Consider the following 19011-nt stretch of genomic DNA (forward strand, 5'->3'; position numbering starts at 1 on the left):
GGGAGAAACTGCAAAATAAGCATGCGGTATTCACAGACCACAATGCCAGGCTGGAGGAAGAAAACAACTTCTTTCCAAATGATTCTAGCCTCTTGGATTCCCTATCTGGAGGGGTGGAAGGGAAAGCACCCTGGAACGTAGAGGCTTGCACCACCAAACTTTCTGGGGTGGGGCACTGGCTGAGGAACTTTGGGTCACAGGGAGCAGGGCGATGGCGGTGTGCAATCGTTCTATTCACAGGTGCCGCTGTGCTATGCTTGGACCACGTGCCTGGAAGGATGTCTGCAAGTGCCTCATTAAAGGGCAAAAAGGGTTCGGAAGTTGAAGCCCCTGGTTGAAGCACCTTGGTCAGGAGATTATTCCTGACCTGCACTGAGGACAGCTCTAGCCCAAGGACCTCAGCTGCCCGCTTTACCACCATGGTATAGTATGCCCCCTCCTCCGTAGCCACTGTTGGCGGAGAGAGCATGCCAGTATCTGGGGAAGTGTCCAGTCCACAGGGTTCCCCAAGTTCCCTATACCAGTCCAAGTTCTCCACAGAGACGTCCTGGTTTTCCTGAGGGTCCATAGGCCTCTCCCATTCCTCTCCTGAGCCTAGCACTTCTTCAAAGTGCTCAGGCAACAACATAGAACCCCTGGGTTCAATTGATGTCGGAATCGGCGTCGAGCTACGTCATTCTGGCTCTGTGTCGTCGGGGATGAGGATGGGGCAGGAGTCACCGATGGACACCGGCGGCGCTGCAGGCACAACTTCGGGTCCGACGCCGGGAGAGGTCGCTTTCGCACGACTGGCTTCGACCCTGATCTAGGTTCATATCCTTGAGGCCCCGCCGTGGCCGGAGCAGATGGCGTCGAACCCGATGGGGCCCCTTCTGACTCCGTGGGTCCATAGGACTCACCAGTGGGGTCGTTCCACTCAAATACATGGCGCACTACCTCGTAAAATTCTCTCATTTGAAAGGGAGTCGCTCCGGCTCCCAGAAAGGAAGGAAGGCCCGAAGTCGACTCTGACTCCGGCTCTCCACGGCAATGCCAAGAGCATCGGTGCTCCTTACCTCTCACGACGACAGACGTCAGCTAAGGTGAAGATGAAGTCTGCTTTAACTTCTTCTTATGCCTCTTCCCCTGGTGTCCCAAGAACCTCGAGTGGGAAGAAGAGGACTTAGGGCACCGGGAGCAGTCCCGTGACCTCCTCTTCTTTGATCACATCTGGGACCTCCGCAGAGTCTCGCTGGACGGTGTCGACTGCTGGGCCGCGAGGAGTTTCATCGCTCGCTCCCTCAAGGCCTTCGGAGCCATGGCCCGGCAGTCAGAGCATGACTCCGAGTCGTGGTCACGCTCGAGACACCAGAGACAGACATCATGCGGTGGCAGGCACCGCACAGCTTGAAACCTGTCTTCCTGGAAGACATCTCTCACACACAAAGTGGATTTTTTTTCGAGTTCGACAAAAGTCGAGTAATAAAACCTGATAAAATGTGGCAGAGGGGTGCTCTTCCTGGATCTACGCTTAATTGGCATGGAAAAAAAGGAACTGATGCCCGCGCGCCTAGATGACACCCATATAGTCACTGCAGTCATAACCGGCGCTGTCGACGATGCGCAAATGATATTGCTCAGCAAAAGTTTTTGGATCCAGCCTGACTCCTGGGAAATTCAAAGGTAAGGAATCTGTAGCTAGAAGAGTCTATCAGATACACTTCTTCGTGCATTCTAAAGGAAGCCCTTCCTGGAAGACGGAATGATACACCAAACAGCCAGTAGCATGAAGTGAAAGAGTAAAAATCCTGTACCTGGAGCCAAAGTTATCCATATGTATATTTTAAAGAACTGGTAACAATACATTACACAGACAGCTGCACTTTCTAGGAAGACTTAAAAATGAACCATACCGTGGAAAGTTTCACATTCAAGGAGAGGAAATCCATCGGAAATACTGCCACATAACTTTGAAAAGTAGCAAATGTTTTCCAAAAACTAGGAAGGATCAGAACTTCAACAATGTGCTTCCACTTTGTCTTAATATAGCAAGTGATGGTATATAGCAGCTGATGGTACAGTTGATGTACTGGTGATGCCCTGTTCCAGGACACTAAGGTGGTTTTGATTTCTTGAACTGTTGATTTTTTGTATTTTTTATTTCAAGACTATTTTATTACGTTTTAATTAGAATATAAAGAAAACACAAAAATGGGAGCTGAAGTTCTGTGTAAACCAGTGGGTCCAGTCTGGGAGAAACAAAACTACTGAAACCAGGCTGATAAGGGCAAAAGGTAAACACCTCATTGGGATACTACTGAAAAGCACATATGTACAGAAACAATGGTAGTGGTGTATAAATGAGTCGCACATCAAAAGAATTTTGAATATGTACAGGGCTTACAATTTAGAATTTCGAATTTGTGCGCACAAACATGCAATCAAATAAGTTGCGGTGCCACTCAGGATTACTAGCACCCCACTACTATAGGTGCGATAAGACACTAAAACCCAAGGGGTCCATGTGTACAACAATGTGACTGAAAGAATCCCGGTACTCTGAAATTTTAACAATTTATAAGTATACAATCTTGATAAGTTTTTAACACCAATATATCAAAGGTCTGTTTGTTCACAGGTAGGAATCCAGAGATAGATTCACAAACAATCTTTAGGCAAAATTTCATGAATTTAATGCATACAAAAAAATTAATTTTTACATGTAAGCTAAAAACATCACCATAACAATTTTTGTCAAGACTGAATGCACTCAAAGTTAGTCCCAAGATGAATATAGATGGCAGAATGTTTCTTTAAGGATAACATGCATCAGTCCCAGTGAGCTGAGAAAGTCGACACGTGTTTCGTCACATCCAGTGACTTCCTCAAGGAATTTTGGTAAGAAAATTACGGTCCTGGAATAACCGATATGATGAAAGACTTGTCGTGGAGATTTCTCTTTTGTTCATATAAATACTAAAAATAAAGGAGCGCCCATAATCAAATATGTAGGAGCCGGTAATAACCGCGGACTCGTTATGTGGGCAGCTCACTTTAAGAGTAGTATGAGTTCATTTTCTAAATAGTGCTCAATATTTCAGGATATGGTGGTGTTGGTGAAAAAAGTAGATCATGAGGGCTGTGATAACCCCTTAAAGATATTCTGTCGATTCAATGCGCCGTCCTACGCCTCGGACATTCATTTTTTTCCCGCCGCAGCTAAACTCATACTACTCTTAAAGTGAGCTGCCCACATAACGAGTCTGTGGTTTTTAGCTTACATGTAAAAATTTATTTTTTGGTATGCATTAAATTCATGAAATTTTACTTAAAGATCGTTTGTGAATTTATCTCTGGGTTCCTACCTGTGAACGAACAGAACTTTGATATATTGGTGTAAAAACTTATCAGGGTTGTATACTTATAAATTGAAAAGCACATATATTCACACATTATAAACATAATTATATACATTACATATATTTAGAATTTGTGGCATGGGAAATTACACATCTGCCCATAACTGAAAGCACAATTGGAGCCCAGGTCACTTTGACATAAGGCAAGCAACTAAACCAGTTGGCTTCTTACTCAAATCTCAGTCACCCACTGCCACGCCTGAACACAACCTTTAAAGTCTGAACCTACCTTCGCTCTCGTTCACTGAGTACCTGACAACAGGGGGTCGTTGCCTGGCCGGACGTTTGGAGATGCTGATGGGAACGTGTGTGCGATGTGCCACTCTGGGAGGGGGCACTCGGGGGGCAGCAGTTTCTTCAGGTGGGCCGGAGAAGATCTGTAAGACAAGAACATTGAGAACTGAACAGTCCTTCTTGGGTAAGTCAGGAATTTATGCTGACCCTGCAAACATTTCATAAGAGAAACCTTCTGCTGCCCCAATGTCCACTTTACTCTGTGCCACATTGTTTGTTATTGCAGTGCAGACCCTTTAAGGGACGATCCTTTGCAAATGTAGAGTCTGGTGTTCCTTGCAAGTGTCCATGCCACCAAGCGGAAGTCCTGCCTGATAAATATTAATGAACCAGGATTTAGGAAAATCTTTGCTATCCAACCCTTCGAATCACACACAGGGAATTTTCTTTGCCTACTCAATCCATCAGGATATCAACTTCTCCAAAACCTTACCCTTTTTTGCTCCTCGCTTTCCCACAAACATGTTTCTTGGCATTGTTAAATCTAATGATGCAACGAGTCAACAGCCTTCAAGCTCTCCATTTCAGAGGGCTGTCCTCTGGCAGAGATGGTGCAGTATATCGCAGAAAGTTCAAGATATGGTGGGGTTGAATATTATGCATCACTACAGCCACCAGAGTATTGGCAAAGACAAAAAAGCAGGAAAATGAATGAAAATGTTTCTTCTCCTGCCACAAATTTGAGCCAATTGCAAATAGGGACAATTACAGGGGCTATCCTGAAAGCACTGACATAAAACAATTCCCTTTTGAAAATGATTTAAGAAGTATTAAACATTGAACATCTCAAACTTGGTAATAAGAGGTGGGATCCCCAGTTCTTTGGTTACAAGATGGTACCTTTCATCACAGGTGAAATCTACTACTCCGTTGTGTCTTCCATAATACTCTTAACCCGTAATGAATGCACCTCTTCAGCAAAATCACAAAGTGTGGTTTGTCATGAAGAAGGTAAAGGGGCAGTAAAGGGTAACGTTTTTAGTTAATGAGTAGGGCTATACAAAAATACCAGGTTGCCGAAACAATTTCAAATTGGCGCCATTTTACTATAGAGAAGAGTCTCTCTGTTTTCAGACGTGTACAACTAGATATATTAGGGAACATGCAAAACATTATTTGTCCTCTGCTGGATGGAGATGCCTAGGGGGAAGGCATTAAGTGGTTCTAAAAAGTAATCACTATCTGCACGAGCAGGTGAACAAAGGGGATGTGTAGACTGTTTTGTCATCCACCCAACCATATCTGTCTAGCACTCCATAGGACAGCTGGTCAAAAAATGCATCTGATGGGTGGGGGGCTTTTGTGCCCTCTCCTCGAGGATGTATGAGGTCCATCACTCAGTATACTGGCCCTGCAACCAAGCTCATAAACAGAGCTGGAATAGTGAAGGCGCAGGGCTGATCGGTAGTGAGACGGGTATCCCCAGTGAAATAAGGGACCATCTGCCCACCACCGTTGATGCTCGTGAACTCCCACTGCTGGAGACGCCCCACCAGTGAGAATCCCCACCGCTCAACGCTCTGGCTTCCTTAGGTGGTGGTAGTTCGCTCTTCACAGAGGGTCTGAGCCTTTCCTTAATTCAACACAACAAGTTTACATTCAGGAAATAACTCTGTTAATTACTATATACAAAGGTAAACTTTGAGCAGTGTCTGGGTGCGTGAATACTATAGAAGAAAATATATGCGTGTTTATATTATTTTACAGTTCGTAAAAAAGCAGATGCTGTATGGTTCTTATTAGATGAAAAAGATTGTTAGTAATAAACCAGTTTGAAATACCCAAAACACACATTTTTTAATGCAAATACGCAAAAAAGCTTAACGAGTCACTTTTTTCTAACTTCCTTTGCTGGGTCATCAGATGCTCAGAAGAATGGCTAACCTAGCCTGTCCTGTTGTTTTATGTTAAATTAGATTATTGTCCAGAGATGGGTGTAGCGGTTGCACCATTATCCGCTGACCTTATTAAAGCTGAGGTCAGCCTGGTTCTGTTGTTTCACTATCACCATCCATGCCGGAATCACTAAACAACTCAGTAAAAGACTACACACTATCCAGAACTCGGCAGCCAGACTCATCCTCAACCTCCCATACAGAACTCACATCAAATCACACCCCAGGAAACTCCACTGGCTCCAGATACACAAATGCACTCAATTCAAACTCATCACACACACATTCAAGACACTACACATCTCAGGCCCCACCTACCTGAACAGTTGCATCATCTTCCTCCAAACTCCCAGACACCTCTGCTCCGCAGGACTCCTCCTCGCACACATCACACACATACACACAACAAGATCAGGACAAAGGGCGTTCTCTTACATCGCTACAAAAGTGTGGAACGACCTCTCAGTCCACACCAGATTCTCCTCCTCTCTTCTTCAATTCCGCTAGAAGCTGAAGACCTGGCTTTTCAGTTAACCAACCCACCATAGGCAGAGCTAGGCACACACAGGTGCTCAGCACCAAAATATCCTCTTGGGTTATAGTACGTTTTACAAATACACATACCCTCCAAATCTGCTCTGTAGTACATTAACCCACCATTTTTGCCATTTCACTGTAGTATGTGTGCAGGAGGTCAAGCCCTAGGATGTGTAATTCTAAGTGGTCCTCAAGACTGTACAACAGTATGCAATATATCACCTTCCAATTTCTCCATGTCCGCTGTAGGATGATAGATCCCAGAATTTCATTACAAATTTGTGTACCCTCCCTTGCATTCTAGGTTGCATAGTTCACAGTACACTCTCAGCTTTGTAATGTTTAGTCCAGTTCTCCACTATGCAACTACCAGGGCGCACTGAAGGATATTGAAGCTCTTTATCAGCTCTAATGGTGTAACCACCTCTCACTCTAGACTGTACAGGTCCCAGGTTTAATTTCACTGTAGATGCATTCGTAAATGTCCGGCCAGGGCAATAGCGGCCGGTCATTACCATCCCCGGTATCTACTCCGCAGTTCCTAAGTAAACTGTGCAAATCCATGACTGGCTTTACCATAAATCACTATGGGTGCCACTGCAGGTTGGCCATTCGGCAGTCTCAATCCCGGGTGAGCAACTCCCAGTCCCAGTCCTTGTTATTTAACTCCTAGTCCCAATCCCGGCCGTGTAACTCCCAGTCCCAGTCCTTGTTATGTAACTCCCAGTCCCAATCCCGGCTGTGTAACTCCCAGTCCCAATCCTGGCTGTGTAACTCCCAGTCCTAATCCTGGTTGAGTAATCCCAAATCCCAATCCTGGTTGAGTAATCACAAATCCCAATCCAGGTGTAACTCCCAGTCGCTGTGTAACTCCCAGTCCCAGTTATGTAACTCCTAGTCCCAATCCCGGCTGTGTAACTTCCAGTCCCAGTCCTTGTTATGTAACTCCTAGTCCCAATGCCGGCTGTGTAACTCCCAGTCCCAGCCCTTGTTATGTAACTCCCAGTCCTAATTCTGGTTGAGTAATCCCAAATCCCAATCCCGGTTGAGTAATCCCAAATTTCAATCCAGGGGTAACTCCAGGCGTAGTTACCACAAGCCCAACTCTACGCTAAGCAAGTCCCAGCCTCTATAGGTAGCGTCATCCCCACCATGTCTAGGCCGTGTCACTGCAATCCTGCTCTAGTTATATACACCCAAACCCCAACTCTGATCATAGCAGTCTCAAACTCTGCCACCCTGTTATCCTGAGTTCCGTTCGCTCTAGGCTGCATCGACTAGCAACGCTCTACATGTCACCAAAGTACATTTCTAGACTGTGTTACCCTGGGCTTCTCTACAAGCAATGTTACCCCAGTGCCATCCTAAACCGAGTCATCCCTAACCCCACTCTAGACAATGTATCCATCCCCCTTTCACAGTGGGTTTAGTAATCCGAGCCCCTCTTATTCCACACCAGCTCCAGACCCCCCTCACACCAAATCTGGGGTTAGTGGGCACCAGCCCTACTTTACACTGTGCCGCTTGCAGCATCATGCTCCACTCTAGGTTGTATACCCAGACGCATCTGACTGCCATTCCCCACAGTACTGTTCTAGGATGTTTAAACCGGTCTCTCACTCCAGTTCACGTCAACTCAGTCTTGCTATAAACTGTGGCACCCCCTGCACCACGCTATGATGTGTCACCCCAGTCTCACACTTGACCATCTTCCTGGCCCCTATAATAGCGGCACCCTACTCCCACAAACACTGTGGCATCTTGCACCCTACTTTAGATTGTGTCATGATATGTCCCACTCTACAGTATGAATAGCCCTACGCCTCCAACAGTCTACAGTGGTGCCTGCAACTCCACTCTGTGCTGTGTTTCCTAAGTTCCCAATCTGGGCTTTCGGGTCCTGTGTCCTACACTCGGCTGCGTCACACTAGACCGATGCTAGGCTGCTAAGCCCAGTGTTGCACAGGACACTGTGTGATCTCAGACTGCACAGGCCCAGGAGCACATTGTTGTCTGCCCTCTAGCAGGTTCGCTGGCAGGACTCTTGTTATCCTCAGTGCGACACTTCAAAGGAGAACAGTCTAGTGGAGGCCAGCAAACATCACCAGTGGCAATCTGACAAGTGAGTCTGGCAACAACACTGGTTGTTTGTCAAGGGCATTTCAGGCATGATTTCTGGACTTGCTATTTGTGAAACATTTACAAGGAGTGTTGTGCTTTCTGTTCTGCTACCGTGCATACAACACATGAAGCACGTATGTTGTATGATCTGACACATTAATCCCAGTTCTGGAACAGTACTCAGATTTTTGTTGTCCTCGAGCATTGCTCGCCGACTGTCATTGCCAAGGCCAGCTCAGACTCAGATCTCTCATTCAAGCTGTGAAAGCCATCATGACCACTATAGGCCTTACTTAGGGTCTGACAGACAGGATGCTCGTCACAAATGTAGCGGATTTCTCCTAGCCCATAGTACACGTTCTTTATAGCCTATGACACTTGTAATATGGCGGACTGGACATCCCCTCACCTAAACTCTAAATAAGTCTATATGTCCTGTTTTCTGATTATTGTTTGATAGTCCTCTTTCCTTACTCAGTCCTCTGCCATTTAAACGCGTGCTCTTCTCATCCACACGGCTCGGTCCAGTAACGTAACGAGTATGTCACAGTCCCTAGTACAATGGAGAATGGGCCTCCGAGCTACTGTTTGAATAAACAAATAAAGCAATAATCAGGGTTCAGTGGGCCCCTTGGACTTCGGTGCACTGCACCTGCTGCACCATTGAAAGACAGCCCCTGGCTCTGTCGGTACTCCACAACCATCCTCCACAGGAGCTCAATACTTTTCTCATCACAATCCCTATTGTCGCCCGTCAAATAACCTTTAGCACTGCTGCCTGCCTAAGAGACTCTTACGGTCCAGGGCCTCCCTGCAATGACTTATTGACTGTCCAGAGAGGATTCTAACTAGTTATTGATGAGGGCAACGTTCATGTGACTCAAGGTGACGATGAGGGCCTTTTTGTGCCTTTGGTCAATCACTCCATCCCTGAGCTAAACTGAATTTTCTGAAATGTCCGAAAAGCCTGAAGACCTCTCTATTGCCGCTTCCTCGTCCATCTCAAGGACTAGGCAACATTCTCCGTAAAGATCTTCTAAGTCCAGAAAGGTTCAGCTTTCATCTGTTTATGGGTCTTTTGGACCTTCTCAAGGATCAATTTTCTCCTCAACCATCACAGCAGAATACAGTTCTTGGAAAGTACTGAATCTAAGGTTAACACCACCTAGCACTGAGAAGGAGCCTTAAGGTGACAGGTAAGAACTGTACACGACTCCATCAATAGATAAACTACCTGGGAGTACCCTGCTCAGCTGTATCATTTGGTTTTGTGAACAGACAACTGCAAGCTTCTATTTTGAACCAATGTTTGCTTCAGATAGCCCATGAAAGGTCATTGGGTGGTAGATACAAAAGAGGGACAATGCGACTATCTCACACCTAGCGTAGCGCTGAAATGGATGACTCTAATATAAAGGCAGAAAGAAACTATTTCATCTGTTATCGAGAGGAAATACACAATTTTCAAATACTAAAGAAGTATACATATTTCAACGAATTACACAGAAATACATGAAAAAAAATCACCGGCATTTTTTAAAATTTACAAAATTAATATTTATATGAATGCCTCCGAAGTTGTACCAAACAGTTGGGATCCCAGAATATTTTGATCAGCACCTTGTAACGCAGATCATGCTCCTCAGAACCCCTCAGAGATGGGCGCCTTATATCCACCCACGGTCGCTTTCCTTCAGTGCTGAAATACTTGTCAGAACTGCCTATGTCCCAAAGGTACAACGTGTACATTTAATGCTGTAGGCTGCCACTCCCAGCTCCCCAGCCGTCCTGCTTTCTTTGCAGAGAAGAGGGACAGGGGCACCACAGTGCATAGGTCTACTGAAGGTATTCACTACTGTTGCACTTGGAGGAAAGGATATCTGGCAGACAAAGGCATACTTATACCTTGAACCACCTTCTTTAAGAAGACAGCTTCTTAAACTCATTTACAACAATAATAAAACATAATTACTAAATACTCAGAAATAAAGAAAACATACTCTTATTTTCCAAAATTACCTATAAGAGTTGCCTGAAACATTATACAACTATATATAGGGTTTTGTTTAATATAATGAAAGGCTGTGATGCCAGTGGGCTGGGGGTGCTATCCAGTGGCCAGTACTTTGATGTGAATACGGACACTCATTAAATCATTTCTCACCCTCCTCCTTGGTCACATTCAAGTAGCAGCAGTGATTTTTTCTGATACAGATCTGCTGTAGACTATGCTTCCTTGTATCGACTTGAGGATATTTGTGTGCTTTTGAAAAGAAAAATCCAAAAGAGGCTATCATTGCCACCAAGTAGCACACAGTATTCTAGTACTGTCCTACAGAAATTTCACAGAGAGATCTCATAATGTACGGGGAGCAGGAGATGTGATGGACAACAGGGGAAGCAAGGCCTCACAAGCCATATTTCAGCAGTGCAACAAACTTCTGCATATGTGTGACCAGAAGGAATGTAGGAAGGGTCACTGGAATTATGCGGCAGGGAGCACCAAATAATGTGGCAGGATTCACTACATTATGCAGCCAGAAAAGGCAAATTATGCGGCCTAATGCAGCACTTTTTTATTTATTTATTTATAAAGTTTTATATAGCGCGAACATGACCCACAAGGGTATCAGAGCACTTTACAATACACAGTATATAGACAATAGAATGTTGGGATAATATATACATACATTCGCAAATCTACATTTAATACAAACGAGGTAGACAGTGGTATATGGATAGCATAGTTGGCTAATATTCATCAAGGAATTAAAGTCTTAAGATGTGTATTTGTTCATTAGAAGCATTTTTACTTCTTTTTTGAAGGAGGTAAAGGAAGAGATCCTGCGTACATCTAGGGGTAAGGAGTTCCAAATCTTCTGAGCGATACCTGAAAATGCTCTGCAACCAGTTCCCATTTTGTGGAAGGATTGTGGTTTTAGTAGTAGCGAAATCGCACTTCTCGATTGTCTGCATAATCCCGACCGCTCTAGCTTTTGTGCTAAGTAACTGGGGGTATTGCTACGCAAGGCTTGATTGGTCATGCAGGCGAACTTTAGTTGTATTCTAGCCTTGTAGGGTAGCCAGTTCAGAGCTTTTAAGGTCGGAGAAATGTGGTTATTTCTTTTAGTTCCCAAGACCAGTCTGCCCGCAGTGTTAAGTGATGCTCTCAGCGGGGCCACCTTGTATTTGGGGAGACCGCATAGAGTGGTGCTTACATAGTCCAATCTTGGTAACACTAGGGCTTGTACTGCTATTTTTATGTCGGTCTGAGGGAGGAAGGGTTTAAGTTTCCTTAGAATACTCATCTGATGCTTAGCTCCCTTGGTGGCATTATTGATTTGCTCCTGCATATTTAAGTGTTTGTCTAGGGTGACTCCTAAGGATTTCGCGGAGTTAGATGCTTCAGCCATAAGTCTATCTTGGGTGTGTGATTGGGAGGCGACATTAGAAGGAATTCCGTAATTTATTTGTGTTCAGGATGAGGTGATTGCCAGTGAGCCAACCTTGAGTATTATGTAGAATAGCATTGAGGGAGGTGAAGTCATCTGGAGAGGAGATTTTCATATACAGTTGTGTGTCGTCTGCACACAGGTGATATAGAATGTTCGCAGAGTTAAGCGGGTTTGCCAGGGGTTCCATGAGTAGATGAAAAAGAATGGGTGATAGTGCTGAGCCCTGTGTAACCTCTAGGGTGACCATGGAGGGTTGAGAAAGTGATTGCTTCATCTTGATTCTTTGGGTTCTGTTATTTAGGAAGGAGGTGAACCATTGTAACACAGGGCCAGTTAGGCCCATCCTTAGTTTGAGTAGGGACAGTAGGTCGTCATGCTTAACCGTATCGAAAGCGGAGGATAAATCAAGAAGTATCAAAAGACATGATTCGTTATGGTCTAACATTTTTAGTATGTCATCCATTATGTGGGTGAGTGCTGATTCAGTGCTGTGAACTTGACGAAAGCCGGATTGGTGTTTGTCTAGGATGTTGTAGTTCTCGATGTGGTTGCATAATTGAATTTGTACACATTTTTTGCCAGCAGTTGCGCCAGAGTGGGGATGTTGGATATAGGGCGGTAGTTGTTGAGATCTGTAGAGAGAGAGGTGGCTTTCTTTAGTATAGGTGACCGTGTGACCTGTCCTATTTTAAGGCAGTCTGGTATGGAGCCTTCCCTTTAGAGAGGCGTTTATAATATTTGACCATAAAGGTAAAATAGAGGTTTTTATCATTTTGAATAGAAGAGTGGGTAAGGGATCAGAGAAGTGATTGGAGGGGTTAATCGCTAGAAGAGTGTTATAGATGTTGTATTCCCGGATGGGCGAGAAGGTGTGCCAAGAGGCATTATTTTTAGGAATGTCAATCGGAATAGTAAAATGGTTCTTGATCTGTGAGTACAATGTAAGCTCAGGAGCAATAGTTTGTGGAAGGGCATTCTTAGATTGAAAGTCATATTCAATTGTTTTTGTCTTTTCTAGGAAGAAATTGGCCAGTTCATCGCAATTAGGAGTAGCCGAATCACTTAATTCTGTAGCGTTAGGAGTGCCACGCGATTGTTTATAGTATTGCTTCATTATTTTGTAATTTGTGCACATGGTAATACTGTCTGAGCAAAGATTTCACCTCATTAATACCAGCTTTACAACCAAAAACAGATATAAACTACTGAAAGATGACCAATAAACCTTTGCAAAGGGCCTTCCACAGTGCGCAAAGATATGTTGCTGTGTTTTTAGAAACTTTTGATCCATTTGAGCTAGAAACAATATTTTTTTTGTAAAAATCTACTGATTAAGCAGCAGGTAATCAATTATGAGGCAAAATGCGGAAAAAACTATAATTATGCCAAAAAAAAAGTCAAGGCCGCTTACTAGCATATTTCCGGGGGCCCTGAATGTAGATTGTTGGGTTTCAGAGTACCTGGGCGAGGGAATGGCATAACAGCACAGGTGCACACCATCCTATTAGAAGTAAGACTTAGTGATGTTTCGCTGCTTCCCCACAGCCAGCCTTTTTTCAGGACGCTTTGTTCATAACATGCGGATTATGAGTAACACACATGAGCATATAAGGCAGCGCAGAACAATCTGACAATACAATAACAGAACAACGTAAGATGGCTGGTTGACTTCTCCCAAAGCAGGAGATGCTGGTGACACTGCCACAGAACCGAGCCTGCTGAGTCTACAAGTCAAGCGACAACCTGCACTGACAGGAGGCCGAGCCTGCTGAGTCTACAAGTCAAGTGACAACCTGCACTGACAGGAGGCCGAGCCTGCTGAGTCTACAAGTCAAGTGACAACCTGCACTGACAGGAGGCCGAGCCTGCTGAGTCTACAAGTCAAGTGACAACCTGCACTGACAGGAGGGAGTCTGATGCCTTCTCTCCTGACAGGAGACCTTGGGGGGGAACATTAAGGGATGATTACCACTTAAGACAAAAGGATCTATGTGATGGGCAGGCTTACGAGCCACCGCCGACTGTCTGATGACTAAAGATGGAGGCGGAGGCAACACTGAAGATGGAAGCACAAAAAGGGGACAACGCTTTAATACAACATTGTGCAACCAGGATCAGAGCTATGCGCTGCCTCTTCCCTGATGCTCTCTCAGTCTCCACCACACACAGCTCTGCCTACGCAGATGTACGTAGAACTGTACCATACACATCCACACCGTGTACACAGCTCAAGATGGAGGACAGGGTAAAGGAAAATACATGATACCCCACACACACGCATCTACCCCCTTAACCACAACCAACACACACAATACTTCAGTGAATTATTAAATAGCTGCATCACAGGCTGTTATACTCAACCCTGAGCCCGGTAAAGTTCTGTCTCCATCACATTTGAACCCAGGCTTGGGAGCCATGGTGTCCTTACACAACAAGGCCTGTGGTATTCAGGTGTCTCGCGGAATGCCCACACCGCAGCAGCGCTTGTGGCAGGACTACCCTCACAAAGAGGTTCATGGGCATGCCAACCTGCTACCACAGCTTGAGCATTCACCCAGTCCTGCTGCAGCCATACTGTTCTGGAGTCTTCGCAGGTTGATGCCCCAACAGTCCCGCTGACGTCACGCAATACAGGCGTCCTGGACATGTGGGAGGAGCCATGGGATGCATGCTGTGTCTAAAAGGCCAGGAAATGAGCATTTACTGCCCAGTTTACAGAATCCCATCAAACCCACAGCTGCAGATGACTACGTGGCCAGCATGACGTTCTCTCTACCCCACTTTCTGACAACTTATGGCTGAAAGAGAGCTTAAAGTGCCCTCTATTTTTTTACATGTATTATTATTTCTATTTTAGGTCTCTGAAATAGCGGGCCAGGTTAAAGGAGCATATTGTTTGTGCATCAGAAGCATCTCAAACAGGAACTACCAAATATAACTTGATGGGTGTGGGGTCCAGGCTACACTCAAGTACAGAACACACGCAAACATGTAATCGTGGACAGTGGGTCGTAAAGAACAAGTTACTTACCTTCGGTAACGCTTTTTCTGGTGGATACAGTATCTGCCTGTGGATTCCTCACCTTGTGAATATCCCCTGCGCCAGCAACATTCGGAAACTTTTGTAGCTCTCCACGCTGACGAGGACGACGTCACAGAAGCACGGCTCCGCACGCGGCTCTGCTGACGTCACTGGATCCATAAGAGGACCTAGTCGGCGTGATGACGTCAGTTCCGCCCTTTTTTCCGTGCCTTCGAGGCACACGGACGGACTGACAACAATATATATACAGTATACACAGTACATAATATACAAACCAACACACACAGTGTGAAGAACAAAGCAGGAAGGCAAAAGAATAACACACTTCCTTTGACAGTAATAAATACATTTTGAAACATCATCACTATTGTAGGTTTACAAGGGTGGACAACGGGGAGGCGGGTGGGTCAGTGAGGAATACACAGGCAGATACTGTATCCACCAGAAAAAGCGTTACCGAAGGTAAGTAACTTGTTCTTCTGAAGGATACATCTGCCAGTGGATTCCTCACCAAAGGCATATACTGTATCCACCAGAAAAAGCGTTATCGAAAGTAAGTAACTTGTTCTTCTGAAGGATACATCTGCCAGTGGGTTCCTCAATTTGTGAAAAGATTCCCACAGCAGTCCCACTCCCGGAGGTGGGTGTCCACCCTTCTATACCAGAAATTCCTGAAGGAAGGAATGAGCAAAGTGTCCGTCCCTCCTCACCTCGGAATCCAAGCAGTAATGCTTCGCAAAAGTGTGGAGGGAGGCCCAAGTTGCCGCTCTACAAATGTCCTCCACAGGAACACCTCTAGATAAGGCAGATGTAGAAGACTTTGCCCTGGTAGAATGAGCCCCTGGAGGTTCCTTACCGGCCAAAGAGTAACATATCTTGATGCACAAGATAATCTATCTGGAAAGGGTGCGCTTGTGCACCGCTCTGCCTTTCCTGCAGCCAACAAATCCCACGAAGAGCTGGTCATCCACTCGAAAGTCTTTAGTCCTATCGAGGTAAAAGCTCACCGCCTTCTAAGGGTCCAAGCGGTGAAGCCGCTCCTCCTCCTAGGAAGGGTGAGGGGGAGGATAGAAGGTAGGAAGGGTAATGGACTGCCCCAGATGGAAAGGAGTTACCACCTTAGGCAGAAAAGCAGCCCTGGTCCTAAGTACCATTCTTTCAGCATGAATGGTTAAGAACGGGGGTTTCAAACTCAGAGCTTAAAGCTCACTTACCCTCCTTGCCGAGGTAATGGCAATGAGAAAAACTGTTTTGAAAGACAACAGCCTTAAGGGACACTTGTGCAAGGGCTCAAAGGTAGAACCCATCAAGTAAGTTAAGACAAGATTTAAGTCTCATTGAGGCACAATAAAGGGAGTAGGAGAAATGTGTTGGTAAGGCCCCTTTAAACAAGGACGGCTGATCCGGCAAGCAAAGGAATTCCGACAAAGCCTTTACAGTAGCTACAGCAAAGCCCTGCTGAGCAAGAGAAAGAGCAAACTGAAGGATGTTGGATAAACGAGCCCTCAAAGGGTCACTAGACTTCTCTCCGCACCAAAGAACAAATTTAGACCACCTATAGGAATAGACGACAGGCACCAGACACAATCCTCATGTGGATCCGTGATGGACATGTGCTCACCACACTCTCTACACGGCTTGAATCCAGACTTCTTCGTCGACATCTTGAAACAAGAAGAAAGTAGAAACACCAGCAGAAACACAAAGTAACTAGCCAAAGCTACAGAGAGTCCCAGAAAACCGTTAGCATCGACGGCGTGGAAAAAAGGGAACTGACGTCATCACGCCGACGAGGTCCTCTTATGGATCCAGTGACGTCAGCGGAGCCTTGTGCGGAGCCGTGCTTCTGTGGCGTCGTCCTCGTTGGCGTGGAGAGCTACAAAAGTTTCCGAATGTTGCTGGCGCAGGTGATATTCACAAGGTGAGGAATCCACTGGCAGATGTATCCATCAGAAGTTGACTTTTACATTACACGTGTGTACATTTTGTTCTATGTTTACACCTGTGCAATATTATTTAAAATCTGAGGCTTCAGCGCAATAATGATGTACTCAAAACCTCACCTTTCTTGGTCAAGTGTCAACCAGCCTACAAGGTTCAAAGGTCACCAGTTTAGCCACCAGCCAGACCACGTGTGCGCTGTAACTCACACAATACAGCTTCTAATGCACAACTGAAGACTTGCTTGCACTGCTTTAAAACGAATTGATCCGGTTTGAAAAGGAGTGACCTGTAAGACACTTACGAGGGCGGTGCCCACCAGCATCCAATGAGAGAGTGATCCTCGTGGATATTTACATATTTACAAAGTCTGGCAGACTCCTAGGACACGCCGGGTTACTCAAGTTTGTATACTTCTTCCACGTGAGCGATCGGCAGCTTATGTGGCAACAAAAGCACCCTGCCCTGCCCCTCTCCCTCATTCACCTATGGGTAATCCTTTCTCTGCCCCCATCTCACACACAGTGACCCCCTCTATCCCTTATGTCACCACCCTCAGTTCGTCGTATTCTCTGCTCTTGTAACAACTGCAAGTATCCCTTGAATATCACCCAAAGCAGCCCCACCCCTCTGTATCGCCTGTTGTCAGCATTGTCAACCACCCTCCTAATTCCGGCCACTCACACCTCCGACTTTATGTCACCCACAGCAGCCCCTACTCTGCCCCTTATCTCATCTGCAGGTGCCCTCTATGATTCACCCCCACAGCAGCCCCCACTCTACCCCATATGTCATCTGCAGGTACCCTTTCGCCTTCACTGCCACAGCAGCCTCCACTCTGCCCCATATGTCATCTGAAGGTACCCTCTCATCTTCTCCCCCACAGCAGCCCCCACTCTGCCCCCTATGTCATCTGCAGGTACTGTCTCTCCTTCATCCCCCACAGCAGCCCCCACTCTGCCCCATATCTCATCTGCAGGTATCCTCTCTCCTTCACCCCCACAGCAGCCCCCACTCTGCCCCATATGTCATTTGCAGGTACCCTCTCTCCATCATCCCCACAGCAGCCCCCACTCTGCCCCATATGTGTCATCTGCAGGTACACTCTCTCCTTCCCACCCACAGCAGCCCCCACTCTGCCCCATATGTCATTTGCAGGTACCCTCTCTCCTTCACCCCCCAAAGCAGACCCCACTTTACACCATATGTTATCTGCAGGTACCCTCTCTCCTTCCTCCCCCACAGCAGCCCCCACTTTACACTATATGTCATCTGAAGGTACCCTTTCTCCTACGCCCCCTCAGCAGCCCCCACTTTACACCATATCTCACCTGCAGGTACTCTCTCCCCTTCACCCCCACAGCTGCCCCACTCTGCACCATATGTCATTTGCAGGTACCCTCTCTCCTTCACACCCCACAGCAACCCCCACTCTGCCCCATATGTCATGTAAAGGTACCCTCTCTCGTTCATCCCCTACAGAAACCCCCAATCTGCACCATATGTCATCTGCAGGTACCTTCTCTCCTTCAACCCCCACAGCAGCCCCCACTCTGCAACATATGTCATCTGCTATGTCATCTGCAGGTACCCTCTCTCCTGCATTTCCCACAGCAGCCCCCACTCTGCACCATATGTGATCTGCAGGTACCCTCTCTCCTACACCTCCCAGAGCAGCCCCCGCTTTGCACCATATGTCATCTGCAGGTACCATCTCTCCTACACACCCCATAGCAGCACCCACTCTGCACCATATGTCACCTGCAGGTAGCCTCTCCCCTTTACCTCCACAGCTGCCCCACTCTGCCCCATATGTCATCTGCAGGTACTGTCTCTCCTTCATCCCCCAGAGCAGCCCCCACTTTGCCCCATATCTCATCTGCAGGTATCCTCTCTCCTTCACCCCCACAGCAGCCCCCACTCTGCAACATATGTCATCTGCTATGTCATTTGCAGGTACCCTCTCTCCTTCACACCCCACAGCAACCCCCACTATGCCCCATATGTCATGTAAAGGTACCCTCTCTCCTTCATACCCTACAGAAGCCCCCACTCTGCAACATATGTCATCTACTATGTCATCTGCAGGTACCCTCTCTCCTGCACTTCCCACAGCAGCCCCCACTCTGCACCATATGTCATCTGCAGGTACCCTCTCTCCTACACCTCCTAGAGCAGCCCCCGCTTTGTACCATATGTCTTCTGCAGGTACCATCTCTCCTACACCCCCCACAGCAGCGCCCACTCTGCACCATATGTCACCTGCAGGTGGCCTCTCCTCTTTACCCCCACAGCTGCCCCACTCTGCCCCATATGTCATCTGCAGG

The 19011-nt window shown here is 46.4% G+C and overlaps 1 protein-coding gene across 3 annotated transcripts in view; it reads right to left on the reverse strand.

Moving 5' to 3' along the window:
• OPHN1 (oligophrenin 1) overlaps positions 1–19011 on the reverse strand; it is a 656285-nt gene that overhangs the window by 62778 nt on the left and 574496 nt on the right. For all 3 annotated transcript variants that reach the window (XM_085608318.1, XM_085608317.1, XM_085608319.1), the window contains one exon: positions 3628–3775. In XM_085608318.1, coding sequence (XP_085464444.1) covers positions 3628–3775 — 148 coding nt within the window. The remainder of the gene's footprint in view (positions 1–3627; positions 3776–19011) is intronic.

This window comes from Triturus cristatus, chromosome 5_2 (assembly GCF_964204655.1).
Source record: "Triturus cristatus chromosome 5_2, aTriCri1.1, whole genome shotgun sequence".
NCBI lineage: Eukaryota > Metazoa > Chordata > Amphibia > Caudata > Salamandridae > Triturus > Triturus cristatus.